The sequence below is a fragment of the Lampetra fluviatilis genome, chromosome 33 (assembly GCF_964198595.1).
Source record: "Lampetra fluviatilis chromosome 33, kcLamFluv1.1, whole genome shotgun sequence".
In the NCBI taxonomy this organism is placed as follows: domain Eukaryota; kingdom Metazoa; phylum Chordata; class Hyperoartia; order Petromyzontiformes; family Petromyzontidae; genus Lampetra; species Lampetra fluviatilis.
The window spans coordinates 5,344,906-5,368,086 of NC_136307.1; the positions used below are offsets into that span (position 1 = coordinate 5,344,906).

General features: G+C 52.5%; 1 protein-coding gene across 1 annotated transcript; it reads right to left on the minus strand.

Annotated features, from left to right (window-relative positions):
• Nucleotide 1: 1 nt before the first annotated feature.
• On the minus strand, nucleotides 2–22,619 carry CIROP (ciliated left-right organizer metallopeptidase). The gene is made up of 13 exons (XM_078871882.1): nucleotides 20,850–22,619; nucleotides 18,072–18,162; nucleotides 10,947–10,998; nucleotides 9,800–9,943; nucleotides 8,754–8,873; nucleotides 7,958–8,036; nucleotides 7,551–7,705; nucleotides 6,448–6,628; nucleotides 6,168–6,237; nucleotides 5,817–5,913; nucleotides 4,780–4,887; nucleotides 3,684–3,812; nucleotides 2–1,058 (listed from the first exon to the last, which is right to left on the minus strand). The coding sequence occupies exons 1-13, from the start codon at nucleotides 21,202–21,204 to the stop codon at nucleotides 768–770; spliced, it is 1,872 nt and encodes a 623-aa protein (XP_078728008.1). The 5' UTR covers nucleotides 21,205–22,619; the 3' UTR covers nucleotides 2–767.
• Between the last annotated feature and the right edge of the window lie 562 nt (nucleotides 22,620–23,181).

Below are 23,181 nucleotides of genomic sequence, written 5' to 3' on the forward strand. Positions count from 1 at the left end.
TGTTTTTTATTCATATATGGATATACCGTTTTTTCACAAAGATAACATTTATTGCTACATTTTATAGTGTGGCAGCTCTTCAACATCAGGCTGTGCTCTTTGCCCACCGTTCATCCTGCGTCAGTGGTGGAAATTCTGCATTTGAGTGATGTGGCCCATATTATTATTCCGCTTGTTTACCCAGGAAAGTCTCGCTCGGTCTCGGTACTGTACTTTTTGAAGAGGCTCCTGCCAGGTTTTCACAGTCGAGGCCAATGTTGCTCTTCGTAATACCAATTGAAAAATGTGCAGGTAATGTTTCAGCATTTGGATGTTTGACCCATCCCATTTACATTGTAGGGGCTTTTCAGCTTAATAATTATCTTGACACATGAGGAAATGTCATATTCCTTTGGCCAGGCTTAGTCTTTATTTAATTAATTGCTACGATTGGATTCCACTTGCCAAATATTTCACCATCTCCAGATGGTGCTTATTTCACCAATTTTACATGTGAATCCATGACCACCAATCTAAATGCCAGGGTTTCCAACTAGGCTATCAATCTAGGTCCATAGCTTGGGTAGTTCCTAAGTGGGCTTGATTCATTCAGCTTATCGCAGATGACTGATGGATTGTAGATTGACCCTGACCAGGATTTTAATTTCGGGGACCTGCTCCTCTTCAAAGGAGCAATATCCCAGACAGCGACGATGGCATTGGCACTGCGTTTTACAATCACAAATTTGTATTTTCTTTCAGAATAAAAAGTCTTCAAGTTGATATTTCTAGTAGGAACTCACGGCGAACATTAGGCTGAACGCGACCGCAACTCCCAGCACTGTGACCTCCCTTCGGATCAATGCAGCACAACCCCTGCTGGCTGCAGAGAGCGACGGCTTCAGAGTCACAGTTGACTTTGCGGGTGGCCCGGTGGTCGTTGTTGAATTGGTTCGCGTGGTTATTATCGTGGTTGTGGTGGTCGTTGTTGATGTGGTTGAGGCGGTCGTGGTCGATGACGTGTAATCACGGCAGAGCCTCCCAGTGGGGCACATCAACATCCCGTCATAGCCGGGGACCTGGGGCGGAAAAAGGAATTTAATTTCGAGGAAATTATAAATTGGCAATTATAAAATAATGAGATTTTTTTTTAAAGACTGCAAGAGACATTTATGATCACAGTAAACTGAACTTCTGCCCTCCAATAAAGTATTGCATCATGGGAATCTTTTGATTTCTAACGAACATATATCTAAAGTAAATTTTTATTCAAACAATATACTTAATTATTGGTGTGGCATGCACACATGTGGTTCCAAAAACCATGACTGCTCTCATAAAACATTAAGAAAATCATCCAGCCTTGTAATTTTTGACATTCTGAGTCCGAATTTAGTGTTTCAGATGTAAAGTATTGTAACCATGATACTAATGTGATAAACTCAATACAGATTTTAAAAACCCCCACCATCAGCAATGGCCATACCACTGCTGGATGAAAGCATCCCAAAAGCCATCTATCTCAGTCCCACCATGTACAAATTAACACCTGCATGTGAGCTAATTTCATCACTTCATCTCCATGGTATATGTACCCTTAGGGCACGTTTCCTCCTTTAACCGTCACTGTGTCGTTTGTCTTGACCACCGGCCATCATTCCTTCTCGTGACGTGTTCTGCCCAAGCCCAGTGCTTTTTCTAAACAGTAAATGCAATGGCTCTACCTAGTCTATGTTCTCTAATTTAAGTGGTAATGCCAAGCATGCAGCTCTCCATGCTTTGCGAACTTGTTCCATTGGCATGTAATTTTCCTTGTGTAGACGAACATACGTTGAGATAATGGATTTTTATCGTAGCCAAAAGCCAAGTTACCGGAACGTGTGTGACACTGATCCTGGCTGAGCGTCTTTGTGGAAGGACGAAAAAAATGTTGCAAGCTGTCATCGCCAGATCCACGGTGAACACTGGTGCTCATTGTTTTACATCGCAAAAGCAGTTCGCGGGCCCTTGCGATCAGTTTCCAGCAACCAGAGAAAAGAGGACAAATTTGCTGAAACGATGCCGGTTCCGTACAAAGTTGAGAGAATTGTCAAGGTCGGTGTGGTTTTCAAAAATATTGTCCTCAAAATGTGGATAAACTTTTAATTGCAACATCTCTTGAGACAAACTAAGAATCCATTTACAGATTTCCCTCGCTTTTTGCAGGTTCGGTTTGTGTGATTTCGGGTATATGCACCTAACCTATTTCTACAAAAAAAATCGCTGTTTGACGTTTGAATTCACTCATGCGGCTATTGTGAGTTGCTGTACAGGGTGGTTCAAAAACATGTTAACACTTCCGAGAATTTGCACCAATAGCACAAGAAATGTGCCTCTGGGCTCTGGAGACCACGTGGAGAAGATTCCAGGCATGTGTTGACAACGATGGCGAACAAGTGGAGACTGACTTTTTGAAGCTATGAACTTACATTTGTTATCATGTTACAGTCTATTATCCGTTCTTTTTCCATTTAAAAACGATAGTTCCATATAAGTGTTAACATTTTTTAAGCACCCTCTATGTGCTACTTGGCAGGCAGCCGTCTCATGCGGTTTGTGCGGCCTTTTCTTGGAACACATTTACTGCGTCAAGTGAGGAAAACTTGTACACACATTCTGATCAGGTTAGAATGGAACATTTTCTCTCATGCGAGTGGGAAGGAGAAGGGTACCAGGCAGGCAGAAGATTCACTCGGGGAGGGAAATCCAATATCCTAACTGGCAGAGTATTAACCCTTTTTCCCGTTCCGATGACGTGTACGTAATCACAACGGAATTGAAAGTAAAATTCCAGACGGGAGGACGTGTCGCACAGTTTGGCGCCAGCTATCAGAGTGCAAATTGTGTCACTACAGTTCTTTGCGGTGAGTACAATGTCTTTATAAACAGTGGCGCTATGCCACTGTTTTTGTATAGGGCTTGAATCCCATCAGACTTTAAATGCCATTAGTATCATATTCAAAAGAGTATAAGTGTGGACTTCTAATTCCTTGAGTATAAAGTTAGAATCCCCTTCGTGTAGTTCTAATGGAATTAGTTCGACTCCCTTTGTCAAAGAGTTCCAGTCCCATCACTGGTGCTGTTGAGGGTCGGGTGAGCTGGTCACTGTCGGTGACGACCCCAACACCCACGCTGCCCGTGCAGTCACACATCTCCCCCCCACTCATCCGCTGCACCCCTCTGGAACGAATCGAGGAAAACAGGACCTCAATAACGTCTCTTCGTCATCGCTGTTGGACCCATGCGCTTAACCTTAATGCGCATTCAACCCGAATGAAGCTTGGAGAGCTGAATGGAGTTCAAAAGAACTCACAAACACCTCGTTGTTGTGAAAGACCCAACACAAGATTCCTGGGTTTGATCTTCCACAAAGCTCATGGTCCACCTTAAATTGCATCCACTTCACAGACCATGGCAACAGATGCGGATACCTGATGCACAAATGGAAGATTAACAACTCTTCAGCAGTGTGCGACTGCGGTCATCCAGAACAGGCCGTACAATGTATAACGATGCAATACCCCATCCACAAATACGAAGGAGACATCACAGCGCTACACTTCGCTGCTCCTGACGCAGTTATCTGGCTTGACTCCGAATGTGAAATTGTAGTTGCTCTGCATCTATATCAGCAGCAGTACGAAAGAAGAAGTGGGGGCGGACACCTGGATGCTGGACCCTGCAGGACACGGTGTCCACCCCGAGTCGCCCACGCGCACCTCCACCTGCTCCTCCCCGAGGCAGCGGTGTGCGTAGCAGCGTCCGAGCAGCCCCGACGAGTTAGAGGGGACCCCCTAGAGGGGAACAGGGGAGGACCAGGGTGGGGTTAGCATCACGGGGATGGGGTGAGGTGCGCACGAGACAGTGAGCGTACGTCTGCGCAGGCGAGGCGCTCGGGTGAGTAAGCCTGCTCATACAGGCGAGAGGCCCAGTTGGCAATAACGTGTGCGCACAGGTAAGGTGATGCAGCTGATAGGAAGTACGTGTTACAGGTGAGGTACACTGATATTTGTGAGCATGTATTTGATCAAGTGAGGTGCTTAAGTGATAAGACACGTGCATATGTGCTTTGTTCAGATGAGGTGTCTGGGTGGGCGTGAGCTTGCCTACTTATCAGGTATACTGGTGAGTCAAAGGACATGTACCTCTTCAGGTAAGATGCCCAGGTGATGTGCTTTGTTCAGGTGAGATGCCCAGATGAGTGAGCATGTCTGCCTATGCAGGTGTAGGGGTGTCCAGGGAAGGATTCCCACCAATAGGATGGGGAGGAGCAGGTGAGGAGATATAAGGGAGAGAACGGGTGGGAAGAGGGGTGCGTTGGTGGGAACAAGATTGGGACGGCTGGGGACAGGTGTGGATGGGAGGAAATGAATAAAAGACGAACCCCTTGCAACCTTGTGTCGGCTCTCCTCTACACAGGTTATGTGGTGATGCTTCTGCGTTGGCAGTGGCGCACAAAGCACAAATAAAAACAAACTCAACATATTCGTCAGCAACACTGCGGCCTTAAAAGGAAACATCCACGATTTATGTGCCATAGAGGAGGGGGGGTCCATTGCCCGAAACGTCGCACAATATGTATTTTGTTTCCTTTTAAGGCCACAGTTGTACCCATTATGGCGATCTGCTCTGGAGAGCTGTTTCTGCTGAGCTGCTATAGTTAGCTTTCTGGTCAGCTGCTTCTGGTCAGCTTTTCTGGCGAGCTGGCTCTGGGCGCTGGCTCTGGAGAGATGCCCAGGCAAGGCCGAAGCCCTCTCTTGCCTGTCGGCTGAGGTTCGAGAAGAAACAGCGGCTGTTGCTCAGGTAAACCTCGCCCGTGGAGTTCCGCTCCGCGACGGAGGGGGCGTTCGCCTCCAGCCAGCACTCCCCCTGCACCACGGGGCAACGCAGAGTGCACGTCGTCGTGTGACAACCCGAGAGAAATAAGTAATATTTAAACATACTTTACTTAAAAACACGCTTTAATGAAATGTTACGTACGAGTCATGGCAGAACTCCACGACTCCAGGAAGTGGCCCCGAGGTTTGCCATAACGTAAGTGACCGTGGTGATTTCCAGCCAACGTTAGTTGAGCGTGGACAATGAGAGCCAAGGCAAAACATAGCATATAAAAAAATATGTTTTATTTTTTATGATAGAATATAGTATTGTCATCAGTATGACATAAGTATGCCAAGTTTGCAGTCGATACCATATTGGGAAGTGGGTTAAAATTGAGTTACAAGATTTGAGGATATGACAACAACAACAGACAGTGAGTTAATAGAAAGCGTGTAAAAAGAACGCCTTCTAGTCCAGAGGCTAACGTGTGGTGTATGCATATGTATTGTTGAACTTATTTTCGCGCCGTACGTAGCCAACGGTGCTAATCGGAGGTGCGGGGGAAGGACAAGGAACTCGTGAAACTAAATAATTCACTAGGCACAGGGCCCAGGACTGTCGAATAAATTGACGCAATGAAGTGTTGAGAACGATGTAGTTGTGTGTAAAACGCAGATTTACACGGAGGATTTACCGGTCAAGAGAGATGAAAATCATAGTTTGGTCTTGAAATACAGATGCGAGTGTAATTCTCTCGGAATTTAATATTAAGAATGGCAAGAGAGTTAAACATGTCTAGAATTCCATAACAGCACAGTAAACATTTTCACATGGGTTTTTTTTAATGCCGCTGAAAGGTCATATTCGAATGAACTCTTATTTGACTGTAAGATGAAAGTTATTCAAGTAACAGCTGTGACTGACGGACTCTCAGACGGACAAATAAAATTTCTCGTGACATAGATGTGAACTCTGACCTTGCTGACGAGTGGTTTGTAGATGCGGCAGCCGTTGAGGAATGAGTCGGTGTCGCAGCGACCTTTGTGCAGGTGCAGGTAGTGGCACCCTAGTCCGCTATACCGCACAACCACACAGCCGCATATCAATTCCCATAACTACACATCCACATAGCTGCAAATCTGCATAACTGCATAACTGCACAACTGCAATTTCGTATATCCTAACATCCACATAACTGCACATCTGTAGACCCACAGTTTTGTGGGTATGCGGATGTTACAATTAAATTCCTCTGCCATTTACAAGAATGTTTTTTTTATCCCATTCTGTGCATGTGCGCTTGTGATGGTGGTGGTTGTAGTTGTCACCTTCCCTGGCAGAAGAAGGGAGAATCTGGAGTGGAGCACGTGGTTACCAAACCGAAGTCTCCCCCCTGATCTGCAGACAACGTGAGGTGCATGTGACATACAATTAATAAGTCATAACAATAAAACAGCACTGGGGAGACAAAGGCAGCCAGGCGTGGTGCTGGACACCCCGCCCCCTAGTGCACCGTGCCGGCCTTCACAGGTGCTCACAGCACTTGCCCCAGCAGTCTGTTAAAGGCTATAGGGGGGTTGGGGGTCTTTGTCTTCTGTAAGTACGTACCACGGCCCCACACGAGTGGCTCGGCCCGGCTGTAGTCGACGCGGTACCACCCCGTGTCCTCCAACGCCGCCAGCGTCACCGTGTCCACCAGCACGAGGCCGGGGGCTCCCAGCGATGCCGTCATGATGGAGCCCTGCAGCGCGCGCGCCTCCCAGTGCGACGATGGCACCGACGAGCCGTCCTGCGGGGCGGGATCGAGGAGTGAGCTAAATTATCCTAGGAGCAAAAGTAGCTGCATATGCTACGGGCCCCGCACTTTCAAGGGCCCCGCGTTGAATGCTTTCAAGCTATCAATTCCGGTTCAGTAATTCTGCACTTGCTCTATTACTATAGTACTATTATCTGGCTGTATAGCAAATGAAAAAATACAATTACTTTACTTTGCAAGTAAAAAATTTGTGTTTTAATATTTGCGTTTTTTTTATTTGGGGCCCCTTTAAGACCCGCACTAGCTTAATCCGCCACTGGGTGAGGTCACTGTCGGGGTCAGGTGAGGGTCAGAGGATAGGGTTAGGGTTGTGGTGCAGGTTGCGTTGGAGATGTTTGGAACAAAGTGGGGTCTTCTCAAGTTTAAGGTACGGTGCGGGAGGCCTTGGCAGTGACAGAAGTTACTGAGAAAGGTAAAATTAGAAATTATTGCCCGGTCGACAATATTTCCCTATCGTACCCGATTGGTGTGGCCGAGATGCCTGCAGTGACGGCTATATTATTATTTGCGGGCTGTACCTAAGTGGTAGGCCTCATGTGGCCACGGACTACATTAATTGAAGCCGTGGACCGGATATGGCCTGCGGACTGTGGGTACCCCTCCCCAAGTTTAGTTCAAGGTGGTGTCATATGTTGTTGAACTTCTTTCGCACCGTACGTAGCCAACTGCGCTAATCGGAGGTGTGGGGGAAAGACGGCAAACTAAACGCAAAAAGCAGTTCAAAATAAATGAGTTTTCAATCATGATCATTTAAAAGTACATCGCTCCAGTGGCTTCCTAATATCGGAAGGAAGAGCATTCCAGACGGCCGCAGAAGCGCGTCTGAAACTGCGCGAAGCAGTCAAGATAAGGTTGGGGGGTCAGAGTGGGGTCATGCTGGGGTCAGGGTGGTCACCACGTCCTCCAGGACCCCGCCGCACTCGGAGGAGTTGCAGGCCAGGAGGTGCTGCACGGTGCGCAGCACAGCCGGGGTGAACACGCGCTGCTGCCCGTGCGCGTCCTCGTTTGTGACCTGGGCCCGCGGGGAGCAGTCCCGGCCCAGCGCCAGCGCTGCGCATCGATTCGTCGCAGTGGGTGGTAGGGGGTGCGGTCGATCAGTCGCACAAGGTTCGATGTGTTATTCGTAGAATTATTATCAACGATTGCAGGTGCGAATTGCTTGCCGAGGCACACTCAATGAAGAATTAAAGAGCCGAGACGAGAACACTTAGATTCGGTTTTTTGAAAGTTCGATTTGCTCGCCAAGGTTTCCGTTAGTTGCCGACGACACGAGGAATCGCCCGGTGGATGCCGCTCGCTCACCCGAGTCGCTGCAGTCGCGCCACTTCCTGTAGAGGTCCTTGGAGAAGCCGAGTGCGTGGAAGAGCTCGTGAATGACGGCCTGTGTGATAACAGCGTCGGCGCCAAATATTATGATCATTTCAATTTGTGACACGCCGCTGAACGGTATTTTCTCACGACTCGGCAGGCGACGAGGAACCGCAGATGAGCGGGAAAGGCAGCAGCCAATCGGTGAGCTCGGCAGTTATTTATATATTAACGTGTTATCGGCCAATTTATGAGAGTTTACAATGTGGAAGGGAATTGGAAGGATCCTGAGAAAACCCACTCATGCAAGGGGGGAACTCTATATCCCATACAGACGAAAAAAGTGGAGTCCACATTTTTGCTGTACCACCTCCTGGTGAACCTTGATGCCCATGGGAAGGGAGTTTTGCAACATTTGTGCGATCCACCAACACACGCTTCCACAGTGCTGGATTAGAGGCGTGCGCCACCTCCACCCAGCTGACGCATATTTTTGCTTAAACGTCCTATCACTTCCATAGGTGAGATTCATCTCATCCACCTCATTTATGCATCGCAATAATTAAATTCATCATCTCCGTCCGTCCATCCATAACTTAGCCATCACGTGCAAGACCAAACGTTCTATAATGTCCATCAATCACATCCAGTGCATCATCATCTCCAGCATCACGTTCATCGCAACCATTCATCGCATCAAATCATTACAAAGGGACCAACCATCTGAGCCTTTGTTTCACCCAGCCTTTCATCACAAAGTCCTTCTTGTCCACCACTGATCCCTGCTCACCAGCACTGTGCTGTCACTGTTGAAGGCGTCGCCCCGGAGCGACGCGGGGCAGAAGGTGGCGGCCGCGGCCACGGGTCGGTCCACCTGGTCCAGCTGACAGTAGGCTGCGTAGGCGGTGACCTGATGCATCGCATGTGCAGGGTCAGGGTTCCAGCGCAGGGTCAGGGTTCCAGCGCAGGGTCAGGGTTCCAGTCCGAGTCGAGGGTGCAGGGTCCAGGGTTAGTGAAGACGAGTGAACATAGGGGCGACGGTGGGTGGGACAGATACAAGTTTGTTTGTGCGTGTGTGTCACTTGTGTGTGCAGATGTCGTGTGTATAGGTGTGTGTATACGTGTAGGGAACGGCAGTGTAGCGGTTAGCGTGCTGCGCTACGAACCCGGCTACCCAAGTCCGATTCCCACTCACGGCCACACACCAGTGACGGTTATCTGAACCGGTCCTGGGTCTCCCGTAGGTCGACTCAGCCTCAAATGAGCACCTGGTGCGGTGTGTAAACATCGCCATTGTGGAGACAAAGGCAGTCGGGTGCGGTGCTGGCCACTCACCCCAGCACTTGCTCCCTACAGTCTGTTAAGGCTACACGGGGGATCTTTCTTTTGTCGGTGGCACATTGTGGAGTACAGGCGGTGCATCTGCCAGTCATCTCAGTGAACACTTGGCTCAGTCCCATTACTTCCTGTCGGCAATCCTCCGACAACCATTGTCAGTTGCGAGTGGTATCTGAACGGGTGCCTGGCCTCCCCTTGGGCGACTCAGCCTAAAATAAGTAGCTGATGTTGCATATACACATCAGCACTTGGGGAGACAAAGGCGGCTGGCCACGGTGCTGGCCTCGTGGTGCCGTGTCCGCTTTCAAAAGGCGCTTTCTGCTAACAGCGCGTGCCCACTTCGGTCAATGGACGAGGGGTGGTTGGTGTGGGCACTCCCCCCCCCCCCCCCCGACTCTGTATCCCTGACCCCCATAACCCCGTTGGCCCCGATGCGAGTGCCCTGCCCGCACACTCGCTAGCCACGCCGCAGTCGAGCTCCAGTGCGTGGGTTCGCACCCCGGCGGCGCAGCGGAGGGTGTCGGCGGCGCGCACGTAGAGGATGAAGTCGGAGTCCAGGACCCCGGGACCGTCCCCACGGATCTCCACACCGGAACCCGAGCTGCCCCACGTTGAGTAGCCCAGCAGGTGCTCCTCGGGGATCTGAGCCGATCGGGATGGAGGAAGACGGTGGTGGCGGTGAGGGTGGTGGCGGTGAGGGTGGTGGCGGTGAGGGTGGTGGCGGTGAGGGTGGTGGCGGTGAGGATGGTGGCGGTGAGGATGGTGACGGTGAGTGTGGTGGCGGTGAGGATGGTAGCGGTGAGGGTGGTGGCTGTGAGGGTGGTGGCGGTGAGGGTGGTGGCGGTGAGGGTGGTGGCGGTGAGGGTGGTGGCGGTGAGGGTGATGGCGGTGAGGGTGGTGGCGGTGAGGGTGGTGACGGTGAGGGTGGGGGCGGTGAGGGTGGTGACGGTGAGGGTGGTGGCGGTGAGGATGGTGGCGGTGAGGGTGGTGGCGGTGAGGGTGATGGCGGTGAGGGTGGTGGCGGTGAGGGTGGTGACGGTGAGGGTGGTGGCGGTGAGAATGGTGGCGGTGAGGATGGTGGCGGTGAGGATGGTGGCGGTGAGGGTGGTGGCGGTGCATCTGCCAGTCATCTCAGTAAGTCGTCCCATGGGCACCTGCTGGGTCTGTCCCGTCACCTCCTGTCAGTGGGCGTTCGACGCTTCACGTGGCCTTGAAGTGCACGTAGCCTGGCACAAGCGCCGTGGTGACGTCTCCGCCACTTAGTGGCGAGTGGCGGTTGTCGTTGGTGATTTATGCCGGTCACTGCTGCCAATGAGACTATCGTGTGTCTTTTGATGGTGGCCATGATTGCGCCGAAGGTGGTGATGATGGTGGCAGCGTTGCGGATGCTTGTGATGATTGATGACGGTGGAGGTGTTTGTGGTGCTGATGGTTGTGGTGTTTGTGATTAATTGATGATACATGATAATGATTGATGATGGTGTTTGTGATGAAAATGGCAGTGATGATACATGGTAATTCATGATCATCGTGGTGGTGGAGGAGATGGTGGTGGTGACTGATGGTGGAGGTGGTGGTGGTGGTAGGTGTAGCAGCAATGGTAATCGTCGTCATGACGTTGGTGGTAGTGGTGATGAGGCTGTACCTTTGCTTCCAAACACATCTCCCCAGTGTACCTGCTGTCCAAAGTGGAGCACCTGTGACAGGAGCCATGTGGAGGGAGGGAGGGAGGGAGAGAGGACAGGGAAGGAGAGGGGAGCACGAGGGGCGATGGGTACGGGATTCCAGAGTTAGCACTCAAACTCACGGCATGTTTTTTTTTACGATTGATGTTAATGTAATGCGGGCGAAAGCGACCTTCCGGATGTGACGTCACGAGGAGGCGGAGCCAGGTGACGTGGGTGAAAGGTAGGGGGTCCTTAAGCGCGTAAACCGGAAGGAGAAGTCAGTCGGGGTGTGAATGGAAAGGTGTGGGGCCACGCGGGCGTACGAGCCGAGGGGGCACCGTCAGAAGCGGGAGCCAACCCTGGGAACAGTAGGGAGCTACTGGGAGGTGCAAAGCTGCAGATAGAGATAGGCAGTAAGGCTGTGTGTGAGGGGCAGCGGGGTGGCTGCCAAGAGTCGCAGGAGCAACGAGAAGGCGAGACAGCACGAGGCTGTCAGAGCTGCAGCAGGAACAGCCAAGGGAGCTGTGTGAGAGTACAGCAGCGGAGCTGCTGTGGGGCTGCAAGAGCGACAAGAACAGCAGCGGGGCTGCTGATGTGGACTGGAGTGACATCGGAACCAGCACAGAGAGAATAAGAGAGACAGCCGTGTGGGAACGCAGTACGGACCGAATAAAGGACACTGAGCCAGAGATCGTGGTCAAGTCTTTTATTACACTGGGGTCAGAAGTGAAACGGCATGTCTAAGCAAGTAAGGAAGAAAATTCCCCCGGCGCCAGCATCGGCTTCTTCGTCCGACGACGACGAATTCCCTCCGACCACGGATTCTGCTGGGGTGGTGGAGGAGAGCCCTGCTGAGGCGAGCACGGGGACGGGCGTGGAAGATGTCGGCGCGATGGCGGGTCCGTCAACAACATCGGACGCTGACCAAAGATGGCAACAGGTGGCAGAACAACTGGAGACACTAAAGGACGTCCTGGCGCATCTATGTCACCTCGTTACGCCAAGGACGACGATGGAACGAGAAGGTGCTCCACGGGCCGCCACGTTGCCTGCCCTGCCGCCGCCATTGGCCACGCGGCAAGAAGACGCCATCTTGCGCGCTCCGCGGCGCCAAACCGCCATCTTGGCCACGCCGCGGGCCGACGCCATTTTGAATTTGCCTCCAGAACAACCATCATTGGAAGACGGCGTAAAGAGGAGTCGGAGTCGCCACCTTACTACAGTTAAGGAATTCTCTATCGGGGGCGATTGGAGCGCTTTCGCCTGCCGATTTTTGGCGGCGGTTCGTTCAGCAAGATGGACCGATGCGGAGGCCTTGGAAGTGTTGCCGACTCTACTGGACGACGAATCTGTTCGATTTTTCCGTTCCATAACGGCCGATAAGAAGAAGACTTTATGTGGAGTTTTTGAGGAAATGGCCGACGCCTATGAGCCACCTGACGACGCGCATCGGCGATTCGCTCAACGACAACGAGCACCCGAAGAATCGCCCGTGGCGTTCAGGGGTGCGGTGTTGGAGCTGGCCATGGCAGCATATCCTGACACGCCACAGGATCTGCTCGAGCCTCTCATATTGGGAAAAATGCTGGAGCTGTCTCGGGATCTGGGGATCCCCATGCCTGTGTGTGGGCATGAGAAGCTCACGTCCCGGGCGGCAGCAAAGTGTCTGGATGCGCAGTTTAATCTCCGTCGCTGGAAGCAAGTGGCGGCATGGACGGGTGGGCCCGTCAAGGAAGGAGGCGCGATGGGGTGGGACCCCACAAGGGCGATCTATGTGCCGGATGAGCGGGGTCCACAGGAGCTGACGGCTGCCTCCTCTCCATGGTCGGGACGCGGAAGGCCGGGGCCGCGCGCTACGCCATCGGGACGGGGCCGCCGGGATGCAAGACCTGCGCTTCGGCGCAACGAGGCCGATTGCTTCCGCTGCGGCCGTAGGGGCCATTACGCCAAAGATTGCTGGGCCCGCTTCCCGGGTCCGCCGCAGCAGGAGCCCACAACACCGGACAAGCCGACCAAGGAACCTCCGAAACAGGCATGTCGGCACGCACCAGACACTCGGCAAGGCTTTACACCTCACCCACCACCTGTGTTGCGCGATCCTATTGTTGTTGTTAAAGAAAGGCCATCGACGGGGCCTTGTCATTCAGTTACGCAGTGGCGCAAATTGGCACGGAGAGTTGTCGCGGCCGCTACGGGTTCATCCACTGTACCGGGGTCCATACAAGGTGTGGACGTGCGCATTTTGGTCGACTCGGGAGCGTCTGCGACTATTATATCGGATGTCATTTTCCATCTGTTGGGCATTCCGCCGGGGGCTGTGCGTCCGGTTTATGGGTCTTGCGTCGCTGCGAACGGGGGTAGTATGGGTATCGTGGGACAGGTGGATGCTAAGATATCTATAGGGGATGTGTCGGCTTCGGGCGTTGTGTTAATATCGAGATCTTTGGCGGTTCCTTGCTTACTAGGCACGGATTTTTTGGCTAAGATGCCCATTTTGATTAAAATCAATGAGAATTGTATTGAATTGCCGGGGGGCCGTCGAATCTCGTTTCTGCCGTCGCCCTGGGGGCGACCTGCTTCGGCCGTACAGGTGCAGGCGCTGTCCGTCGCATCTGTGGACATCCCACCTGGTTCACAGATGCTTATACCCTTGCGGTATCGGAAGCCCCTGCCCAATCGGCTAGGAGCATTAGGGGTCTTGTTGTCACCATCCGCCACGATAACAACGGGATTGGCGTTAGTTGGGGCACAGACCATCGTCCGGCCGGATCAATTACCGGTTTTACAGGTGCTTAATGCGGGGGTGGAAAACATCCGTGTTCCGGCCGGTACGGTTGTGGCACATGCCACTACGGCGTTTGCGACGCACGATTGTCCGCATCGCCGGGGAGTGGTCGCTGGTGTTTCCGAGCCAAGGGGTTCGGATAATCGTTGGATCGCTACCTTATGTGACGAAAATTCTTCCCTGTCCGTGGGGCAACGTGATGCGCTGCGTAAATTGTTGCTGACGTATTCGGATGTGTTCAGCTCCGACGATTTGGATTTGGGACGCACATCGTTGCTTTCCCATCACATTGAGACGGGCGACGCTGCCCCTATTCGGTTAAATTCGCATCGGATGAGTCCAGCGGAGCGAGAACACGTTCGGGGGGCGGTGGAAGACATGTTGGCTGCGGACATTATATCGCCATCTAACAGCCCATGGGGCGCTCCTGTGGTCTTGGTTAAGAAAAAGGATGGCAACTTGCGATTTTGTGTCGATTTCCGGAAATTGAATAAGATATCGGTGGCAGATGCGTACCCCCTGCCGCGTATGGACGACTCCCTTGACGCATTGTCGGGGGCTAAGTTCTTTTCCACACTGGACCTCTCTTCGGGATTTTGGCAGCTTCCCCTTGACGAGTCCTCACGGGAGAAAACCGCATTCCGTACGCCGCAGGGGTTATTTCAATTCAACTGCCTCCCGATGGGATTGAATGCGGCCCCTGCTACATTTCAAAGATTGATGGAGCTCGTTTTGACGGGGTTGCAGTGGGAGACGTGTCTTATATATTTGGACGATATTATTGTGTTCAGCCGCACATTTGAGGAACATTTAACGCGGCTGGAGACAGTGTTCACGAGGATGCGCTCTGCCAATTTGAAATTCAAACCAAAGAAATGCCACCTACTGCAACGGTCCGTCCGTTATTTGGGGCACATTGTGAGTGCAGAGGGGGTGTCCACGGATCCGGAAAAGACGGCGTGTGTCCGGGACTGGCCGACTCCGACCTCTGTGGGGGATGTTCGGCGGTTTTTGGGATTTGCCTCGTATTACCGAAGATTTGTGCCGGGGTTTGCGACGATTGCGAGGCCCTTGCATCTCCTTACGGGTAAAGGACGGAAATTTGTTTGGGGAGAGCCGGAAGAGGCGGCCTTTCGGAGTCTGCGTGATCTATTGGCTACGGCCCCGACATTGGATTATCCCGATTTTGATCGCCCTTTCATTCTTGATACGGACGCGAGTGACACAGGTATTGGGGCGGTATTATCACAGTCTAAAGGGGGCGTAGAGCGCGTCGTGGCGTATGGTAGCCGAGTCTTGTCGCCTGCGGAAACACGCTACTGTGTCACTCGTAGAGAACTTTTGGCGGTTGTTTTTTTCCTACGGCAATTTCGACCGTACCTTTACGGTCGTTCTTTTATTGTGCGTACGGATCATGCGGCCTTGCAATATGCACTTAAAATGGACCAGCCATCGGGACAGTGGGCGCGTTGGTTGGACACGCTGCAGGAATTTTCCTTCCAAATTCAACATCGGAAGGGAGTGCGCCATGCGAACGCTGACGCACTTTCCAGATTACCAGGGCGCGCCCCTTGTAAATGTGCGTCGGGGACGCATAGGTGTTCGCCGATTCTAAACCCCCCTCAGCCGCTTACGTTGGCCGTCGAGAAGTCGGATACTCCGATGGAACCGGGACCGACTGACGGGGTTTTGAATCTGCCGCGGTCTGTCTGGATTCGGGAACAGATGATGGACGAGTCGTTGTTGTCCATGCGGAAGCGGTCTATGAGGGACAATGGGAGTCCGAGTTCGGCTGTGGGGCCGCGAACCGCTCTCCGAGATGGTCTGCTTATGTGGCAAGAAAGGTTCCAGGAAAGCTGGCGTGTGGTGGTACCAACGTCCTTGCGATTTGAGTTGATTAGAACTCTCCATTGTGACACACTATTGCATTTAGGGGTGCAGAAGACTCTGTTGACGTTACAACGTCATTATTTTTGGCACGGCATGGCGACAGATGTCGTAGGGCACGTGCGCGCGTGCCCTGAATGCGCCCGGCGTAAGCCGCCTAAACATCCTTACGTGCCGCCTCTCCAGTCGATTCAGGTGTCTCGAGTCAATGAATTGGTGGCACTGGACATATTGGGACCCTTCCCACCATCGGCGAGGGGAAATAAATATTTGCTGGTAGGGGTTGAGTATCTCTCCCGTTGGCCGATGGCCTGGCCGTTGCCCAATCAGTCGGCCGCGGCCATCACCGACGCCTTTTTGTTTGGGTACATTATGGACAAGGGGGCGCCTGAGAGACTCCTCACGGACCAGGGCCGAAATTTCTCTTCTAAATTATTGGCTGAAGTGTGCGCAGGCCTTGGGACTAAGAAGATACGGACATCTCCATACCATCCGCAGACGGATGGTATGGTTGAGCGGCTGAACAGGACATTGTCTGCCATGCTTTGCCATACTGTGAGTGAACAGCAATCAGATTGGGATCTGCACATCCCCGGAGTGCTTTCGGCGTACAGGATGACGCCCCATGCGGCTACAGGGTATTCGCCGTTTTACCTTATGTATGGTCGGGAAAACGTGCCTCCGGTGGATGTGCAATTGGGTACTGGGGTGAAGGGACCTCGTAAACCACTCCCTGAATACATTCAGGACACGGTTCGCCGGGTTACGGAGGCGCGGGAAAACGCCCGCGTGGCTACGGCCAAAGCCCAGGCCCGGAACGAGCGGTATGCTCGGCGGTCTGAGGGGGAGTGCCCCTGGAAGGTGGGAGACCTGGCCTGGCTCCATTGCCCGCAGGTGCGGCCGGGGACCTCTCCTAAATTGCACAAACCTTGGCATGGTCCTGTGCGCCTCATTGAGGTTCCCAATCCACAGTCGGCGCGCGTTCAGTTTGGTTCTCGCCGTTGGTTTGTTCATACGTCGCGGTTGAAACCATATGTTGCTCCCCTACGTGATGCGTCATCTCCCATTGTTGCCTTGCCGGGGTCTGTTGCTGCTGACTCTGACTCTCCCCCGCCTGCGTCCATTGATCTTGCTGGAGCGCCTGTCGTACCTGTTCCAGACAGGCCGACCGTGACACCGCGGGGGAGGAGTGGGCCTGTTCGGAGGGCGCCTGCCAGGGCTGCGGTACCTTCAAGCCCGGCGACCCTTCCGACCCCGCTGCAGGCGCATTCGCGGAATACGACCAAGACTGATTCGTCAGGGACACGAGATGTCGGTGGACTTCCAATCGCAGCAGGGGAATTACCCCCTGTCATTTCTCGTGTTCCATCGCGTCCCCGTTCTACAAGTGGGCCGCCGACCGTCCGGGACGGGCCGGCGTCCCGCACTCGTTCCAAATCGCTTACGTTTCGTTGATTGTATGTTGTTATTGTTCTTGTTCTTGCCGTCGTATTTATCGCATGCTTTCGTACATTCGTCGATGTTACTTGTGTGTTGTTCTTGTTGTTATATTGCATGCTTAGTGTCCTTTAAGGGGGAAGGTCGGTTCACCGCATTACGCTTTGGTGTTGTTCAGCCGAGGTCGGCTGGGTTTTTTCTATGGGGGAGGGTGGTGTAATGCGGGCGAAAGCGACCTTCCGGATGTGACGTCACGAGGAGGCGGAGCCAGGTGACGTGGGTGAAAGGTAGGGGGTCCTTAAGCGCGTAAACCGGAAGGAGAAGTCAGTCGGGGTGTGAATGGAAAGGTGTGGGGCCACGCGGGCGTACGAGCCGAGGGGGCACCGTCAGAAGCGGGAGCCAACCCTGGGAACAGTAGGGAGCTACTGGGAGGTGCAAAGCTGCAGATAGAGATAGGCAGTAAGGCTGTGTGTGAGGGGCAGCGGGGTGGCTGCCAAGAGTCGCAGGAGCAACGAGAAGGCGAGACAGCACGAGGCTGTCAGAGCTGCAGCAGGAACAGCCAAGGGAGCTGTGTGAGAGTACAGCAGCGGAGCTGCTGTGGGGCTGCAAGAGCGACAAGAACAGCAGCGGGGCTGCTGATGTGGACTGGAGTGACATCGGAACCAGCACAGAGAGAATAAGAGAGACAGCCGTGTGGGAACGCAGTACGGACCGAATAAAGGACACTGAGCCAGAGATCGTGGTCAAGTCTTTTATTACATTAAAGGAGGGACGTTGCTGGACCTTCTGTGTGGAGGCGCTGTAGCCAAGGGGATAGGACACAATATTTGATGTGGTGCATGGAGCGTTAGTAGCCATGATCGGGTGTGGGTAGTGATAGAGGTGTGTGTTTAGTGATGGGGAGTACTGTTGATGTGTGTGGGCAGTGTTTGGTCGTGGTAATGATGGAGACATGTGTGGATATGATGGCTCGGTGTAGTTAGAGAGAACCTACTTCCCTCCATTCTCATATGACTGGGGCCAGAAGCTCTTGCAGTATTTGCTGGGAGTTCGGCTCAAACGCAGTGGACCTGACACAGGGATTACTGCACACACACACAAAGACAAAGATCCCCCGTATAGCCTTTTACAGACTGTTGGGGCAATTGCCGTTAGCGAGCACCTATGATGGCTGGAACGGCACACAAAGTGGGGGGGGGGGGGGGGCAAACACCACTCCCGGCTCCCTGTCTCCTCGGCACTGATGTTTACACACCGCACCCGATACTCATTTCAGGCCGAACCAAACTTGGGGAGACCCAGGCCCTATTCAAATATTCGCCACTTATGCTAGCCGTGAGCAGAATCGAACTCGGGCCACCGGGTTCGAAGCGCAATGTGCCACCGCTCCGCACTAGCATACAGATGTACTGTCCACACACATACGGGCACTCGAACTGAGACAATTCATGAAATCGCTCGGAGGAGGTGGTGGATCGATACAGGCATAACGCATTATTGATACGCAGCGATAATGGCAAACAAGATTTCAGATATTTCATTTGCCGGTACCATCAGAGGTGACTTTACTTTAGCGGTTCCGATTCCATTACGCAGCTAATAACAGCGGTATGACTTCACATGCAATTCAACGTGTATTTGTTCAATGAGTGGGGTTATTTAAAAGTCGTTTGCTCTCGTTGTAAATAAATCCGTACGACTGAAGATAGCGCTCCCCCCCGACGTGGCACCCTACGTCTGCTCTGGCCCTCGGACAACGACGGCGGGATGGAGATTGTTGGCTCTCGAGGCGTCTCTACCACGCGTGCAGCTCGCGTGCCGCGTGATTTGCAGAGCTGCCGGGCGAGACGTACGGCACGACATTTGTTGCTATGATCCTCGGTGTTTAATGTTCGCCAATATATTACAGCAACAAATATCACGCCATAGAGACGCGCGCACAGCCAGCCTCTCTGGGTTAATCTTTGACCGCCCCCAAATCCCCCTCCCCGCCACTAACCGCCTGCGTGGGTCCCTGGCACTATTATTCTGTCATGATGGCTCTCTGTTTTTTACGATCAGAAGAAACAAGAAGATGCTTGGTGTAGTCGGCACTTTGCTTCGTTCATCATTTCGGTTTTTTTTTCAATGCTTTGCTTTATGTGCCCCCCCCCCTTTTTAAATGAAGGATTTCACAAAAGATTTCACGCTCTGCTCTCCTCCTTCTTACCCCCCCCCTCTCTCTCTCTACCCCCTCTCTCCCTACTCCATGTCTATGTTCCCCCTGTTTTCTACGTAACATTTGTAATGTTTTTTACTCTCACTCGTTATTTTCAGATGTCATTATTCGTGGCATTAAGCCAGGGGGGGGGGGGGGTGCATAGCGTAGACGTTGGAGACTCTGCTGCATATGAATTTCGATGACATTGCAGGGTCGTCCAGATATCTTGTGACCTCCCATTTGAATTCTTTTAAACTTAATATATATTTTAAAAGGTTTATTTAAAACAGAAATGAATTTGCAAATACAACAATGTTAGGGATCAATTTATTGGGGGGGTCTCAAAACATCTGGATCACCCTGTACTATTCCAACTAGTCAGCCAGATCCGATAGCCCTAAACCTAACCACATTAGCCAACCAGACTTCAACCCCGAATTCACTCCAGTGACCAAATTTTTGGGGCGCCAAATTATTTAAATAATTCTTGTTTTTCGGATGCATTTAGTTCGGAGCATAGATTCGGCTATATTTGTGCCAAGTTTTCAGCTTTCTCTCACCCTTCGAGAGCATCATTACAATTTACATCAGTCGACCAAGAGCCTCTTGGTGGAGGTATACCATCGCTGTAAAACGCCTGTGACATTTCACAGTTTTTTTATGGCCCTCCCCAAAGACCCCATCCATTCATTCATCACACTTTACCTAATATATATTTATTTTAGTTTAACAAACCGGTACCCAACTCTCAACTGTAGGCAACAAAGATTTTAACCGAGGTGAAGAGCCACAAATCCACACAACCGCCTTGCATAACCTAGGAACCCGCACAAATAAAATAGATCAGTGGCGCGCTGCTTAGTGTAATTTTGCGATTAATCTGGCCAGAACTGATATCTAATCGCGGCCACTTCTAACATCAGTGGTGAGCGATATCTGAACCGGTGGAGCGTGGCAAATATAAAGTCTCCGGTCACACAACAACTCCCGTGACCAACACGGCGTGGGGAGGCCTCCATCCAGCAGTGAATTGACGAAGGCCTTTAAGGTTTGTGTTATTATTTCGATTTAAAGCTTTCGTGACTGCAGGGATTCATCTTCTTGGTTCTTTCGATAAAGTCACGTAGAAGGGAAATAATAAAATAATAAAAATAAAACATAATTAAATAATTCTCACGACGTTTCGGCCACAACGCAAGTAGCCGTCCTCAGGTGGAGAACAGAGTCATTCAGACTCTGTCTCCTCGACAGACCTGTTCTCCACCTGAGGACGGCTACTTGCGTTGTGGCCGAAACGTCGTGAGAATTATTTTATTATGTTTTATTATTATTATTTTATTATTTCCATTCTACGTGACTTTACCGAAAGAACCAAGAAGAGGTTTGTGTTATTGTTTCATGCTCTAACAGACACACGGACAGACACATTTCAGTCGTTCAACAGCGATGCTATTATATCCACGGTTCAGCAAAGACGGCACGCAACAAACGCCGTCGTTGTTAAACAAATTGCGCTTCGCTCGCTGGCTGTGCGGGGGAGTCGTGCGGGAGGGGGGGTGATTGACAGCTCACCCGCCAGCAGCTCCGAGACCCTTCTCACGGCCGCCTGCACGGACGCTTGCAGCCTCGTACTCTCCTCCGCCTGCAGGCCCCCCAACTCCTCGGCCAAGAGCTCCACGTGGATCCTCATCGGGCGGGCGTCCTGCTGACCACCACCACCAGTCGTCGTCGTCGCTGCCGCTGCCCTGAACGCGCCTCTCGGTTGTGATGATGATGATGGTGGTGCCGGTTGTGCGTAGGACAGGACCACGGTGGGGGCATCCGAGGGCTGCACCAAGTCGTGCACGCAACGTGCCGACCCCGAGTCGGGGCCCGCGGTCCAGGCGAGCAGCACGCCCACGTGGAGCAGGAGGGCTCCACGTGACATCGTCCTCGCAGGCGTCAGAACCAAGGAACCTGCTTCAAAGGCGGTGACTGCTGGGGTCGTCACCGCCTTCTCCTCCACCTGGAACCTTGCTCAGCCTCCTCTTGTTTAGTGCCACGCTCTGCGCTCTGATTCCTCAAATGCGGAATGAGCTCCTCCTGACCGCCGCCTCTTCCTCTCGTTTTCGCGTCAAAAAAAGTCCTCCACTTTCTTTTTTATTCTAGCCCGCCTCCCTTTGCCAGGACCCTTGGTTTTCCTTCTCACACTCGTCGTTGTTCTTCTGAGCTGCTCACTATCTCCCACCTCTTGACCTGCTCTTCATCTTCCTAACCTCCTCCTGCTGACTTCCTGTTGTACCTTCCCTCCGCTAACTTTGCACCTCTTAATATCATCTTAACCCCCTGCTCTTCCTCCTATCCTCCTCCTCCTCCTCTTGGCCTCCTCGACAAAAAAAAAACAACTCCTCCGCTTAGCACGGTTGGCTACGTACGGCGCGAAAGAAGTCCACCATGCATACGTACACACAGCTCTTGTAGAGTCGCCGCCACCACCACCACCACCGACCGCCTCCCCCGTTGCCCCCCGAGTTGCCACGCAAGTTGTTTACTCACTCGCAGTGAAATCCTCTCCCCAATTAAAACACCTCCCCTCCGACTGGGGCACCTCGCCTCTTAATCCCCGTGGGTAGGTGGATTGCTGGATGAGATCCGAGCTCCTCCAAAAAAAAACCCCCACCCAACTCAACCCAGGAGCCGGGGAACAATAACAAACCTGACTCCTGTTGAGATGTCGACTGACTCCAACGAGGCGCCCTGGCCACGAGCATCCAGGAGGAATCCGAGTCGAGAGCGAGGTCGTTTTTGTTCCCTCTGAACGAGAAGGCGTATCTCCCCGGTGTCCATTGAGCTGCGTGTCTCTCTTGACTCTCTCTCTCTCTTGATCTATCAGATTGGTGTGTTTCTATCCTCGAGGCCGCCTTTGTCTGTGTGTTCTCTGTGTCTGTCGTGTCGCTCTTCTCTCGCTTCTCGTTTGATGGGTCTCGCTGTCTGTTGGAGCGGTGGTGCAGTGGTTACCGCATTGTTTCTGTCCTATCACTACCTCCTGTCTCCCCGTGACTTTCGGTGTCTCCGTGTCTTTGTACTATCACTACCCCCTGTCTCCCCGTGACTTTCGGTGTCTCCGTGTCTCTGTACTATCACTACCCCCTGTCTTTCCGTGACTCTCAGTGTCTCCGTACTATCACTACCCCCTGTCTCCCCGTGTCTCTCAGTGTATCCGTGTCTCTGTACTATCACTACCCCCTGTCTTTCCGTGACTCTCAGTGTCTCTGTACTATCACTACCCCCTGTCTCCCCGTGTCTCTCAGTGTATCCGTGTCTCTGTCCTCTCACTACCCCCTGTCTCCCCGTGTCTCTGTGTCTCCGTGTCTCCCCATGTTGCTTGCTTCCTCCCCCGTGTCCCGCACGCGTTCCGCGTTCCGCATGCCGAAGGCGCCTCCCCAGTCCACTCCGTGACGCTTTACAAAAAAAAGTAATTTACAACAAAATAAATAATGAAACGACGACAAGGCGCTGACACCCCCCCCCTGCTGCCCCCGCACCGCAGATTCCACAGAGGGTACAGGGGGGGGGTGCGGGGGGGGGGTGCGGGGGGGTGCAGGGGGGGAAGGTGACTCGAGAAAAATGTGAAATTTGCGCCGCGACTTCAATGAAGCATTGTCCGAGTGCGTCATGGTGCGAGTGATTCTGTTGTGGTGTATGTCGGTGCTAAGATGTGGGCTACCTGTGTGTGTGATGGGCTACCTGTGTGTGTGATGGGCTACCTGTGTGTGTGATGGGCTACCTGTGTGTGTGATGGGGCTACCTGTGTGTGTGATGGGCTACCTGTGTGTGTGATGGGCTACCTGTGTGTGTGATGGGCTACCTGTGTGTGTGATGGGGCTACCTCTGTGTGTGATGGGCGAGCTGTGTATGTGATGGG

Excerpts from the sequence above, each read along its gene's own strand:
- CIROP (XM_078871882.1), bottom strand. The coding sequence starts at position 21,204 with ATGTCACGTGGAGCCCTCCTGCTCCACGTGGGCGTGCTGCTCGCCTGG. Across the intron at positions 10,999-18,071 it reads TCATATGAGAATGGAGGGAA|GTGCTCCACTTTGGACAGCA; the intron begins GTAGGTTCTCTC and ends CTCCTGTCACAG. Across the intron at positions 8,037-8,753 it reads ACAGTGACAGCACAGTGCTG|GCCGTCATTCACGAGCTCTT; the intron begins GTGAGCAGGGAT and ends GTTATCACACAG.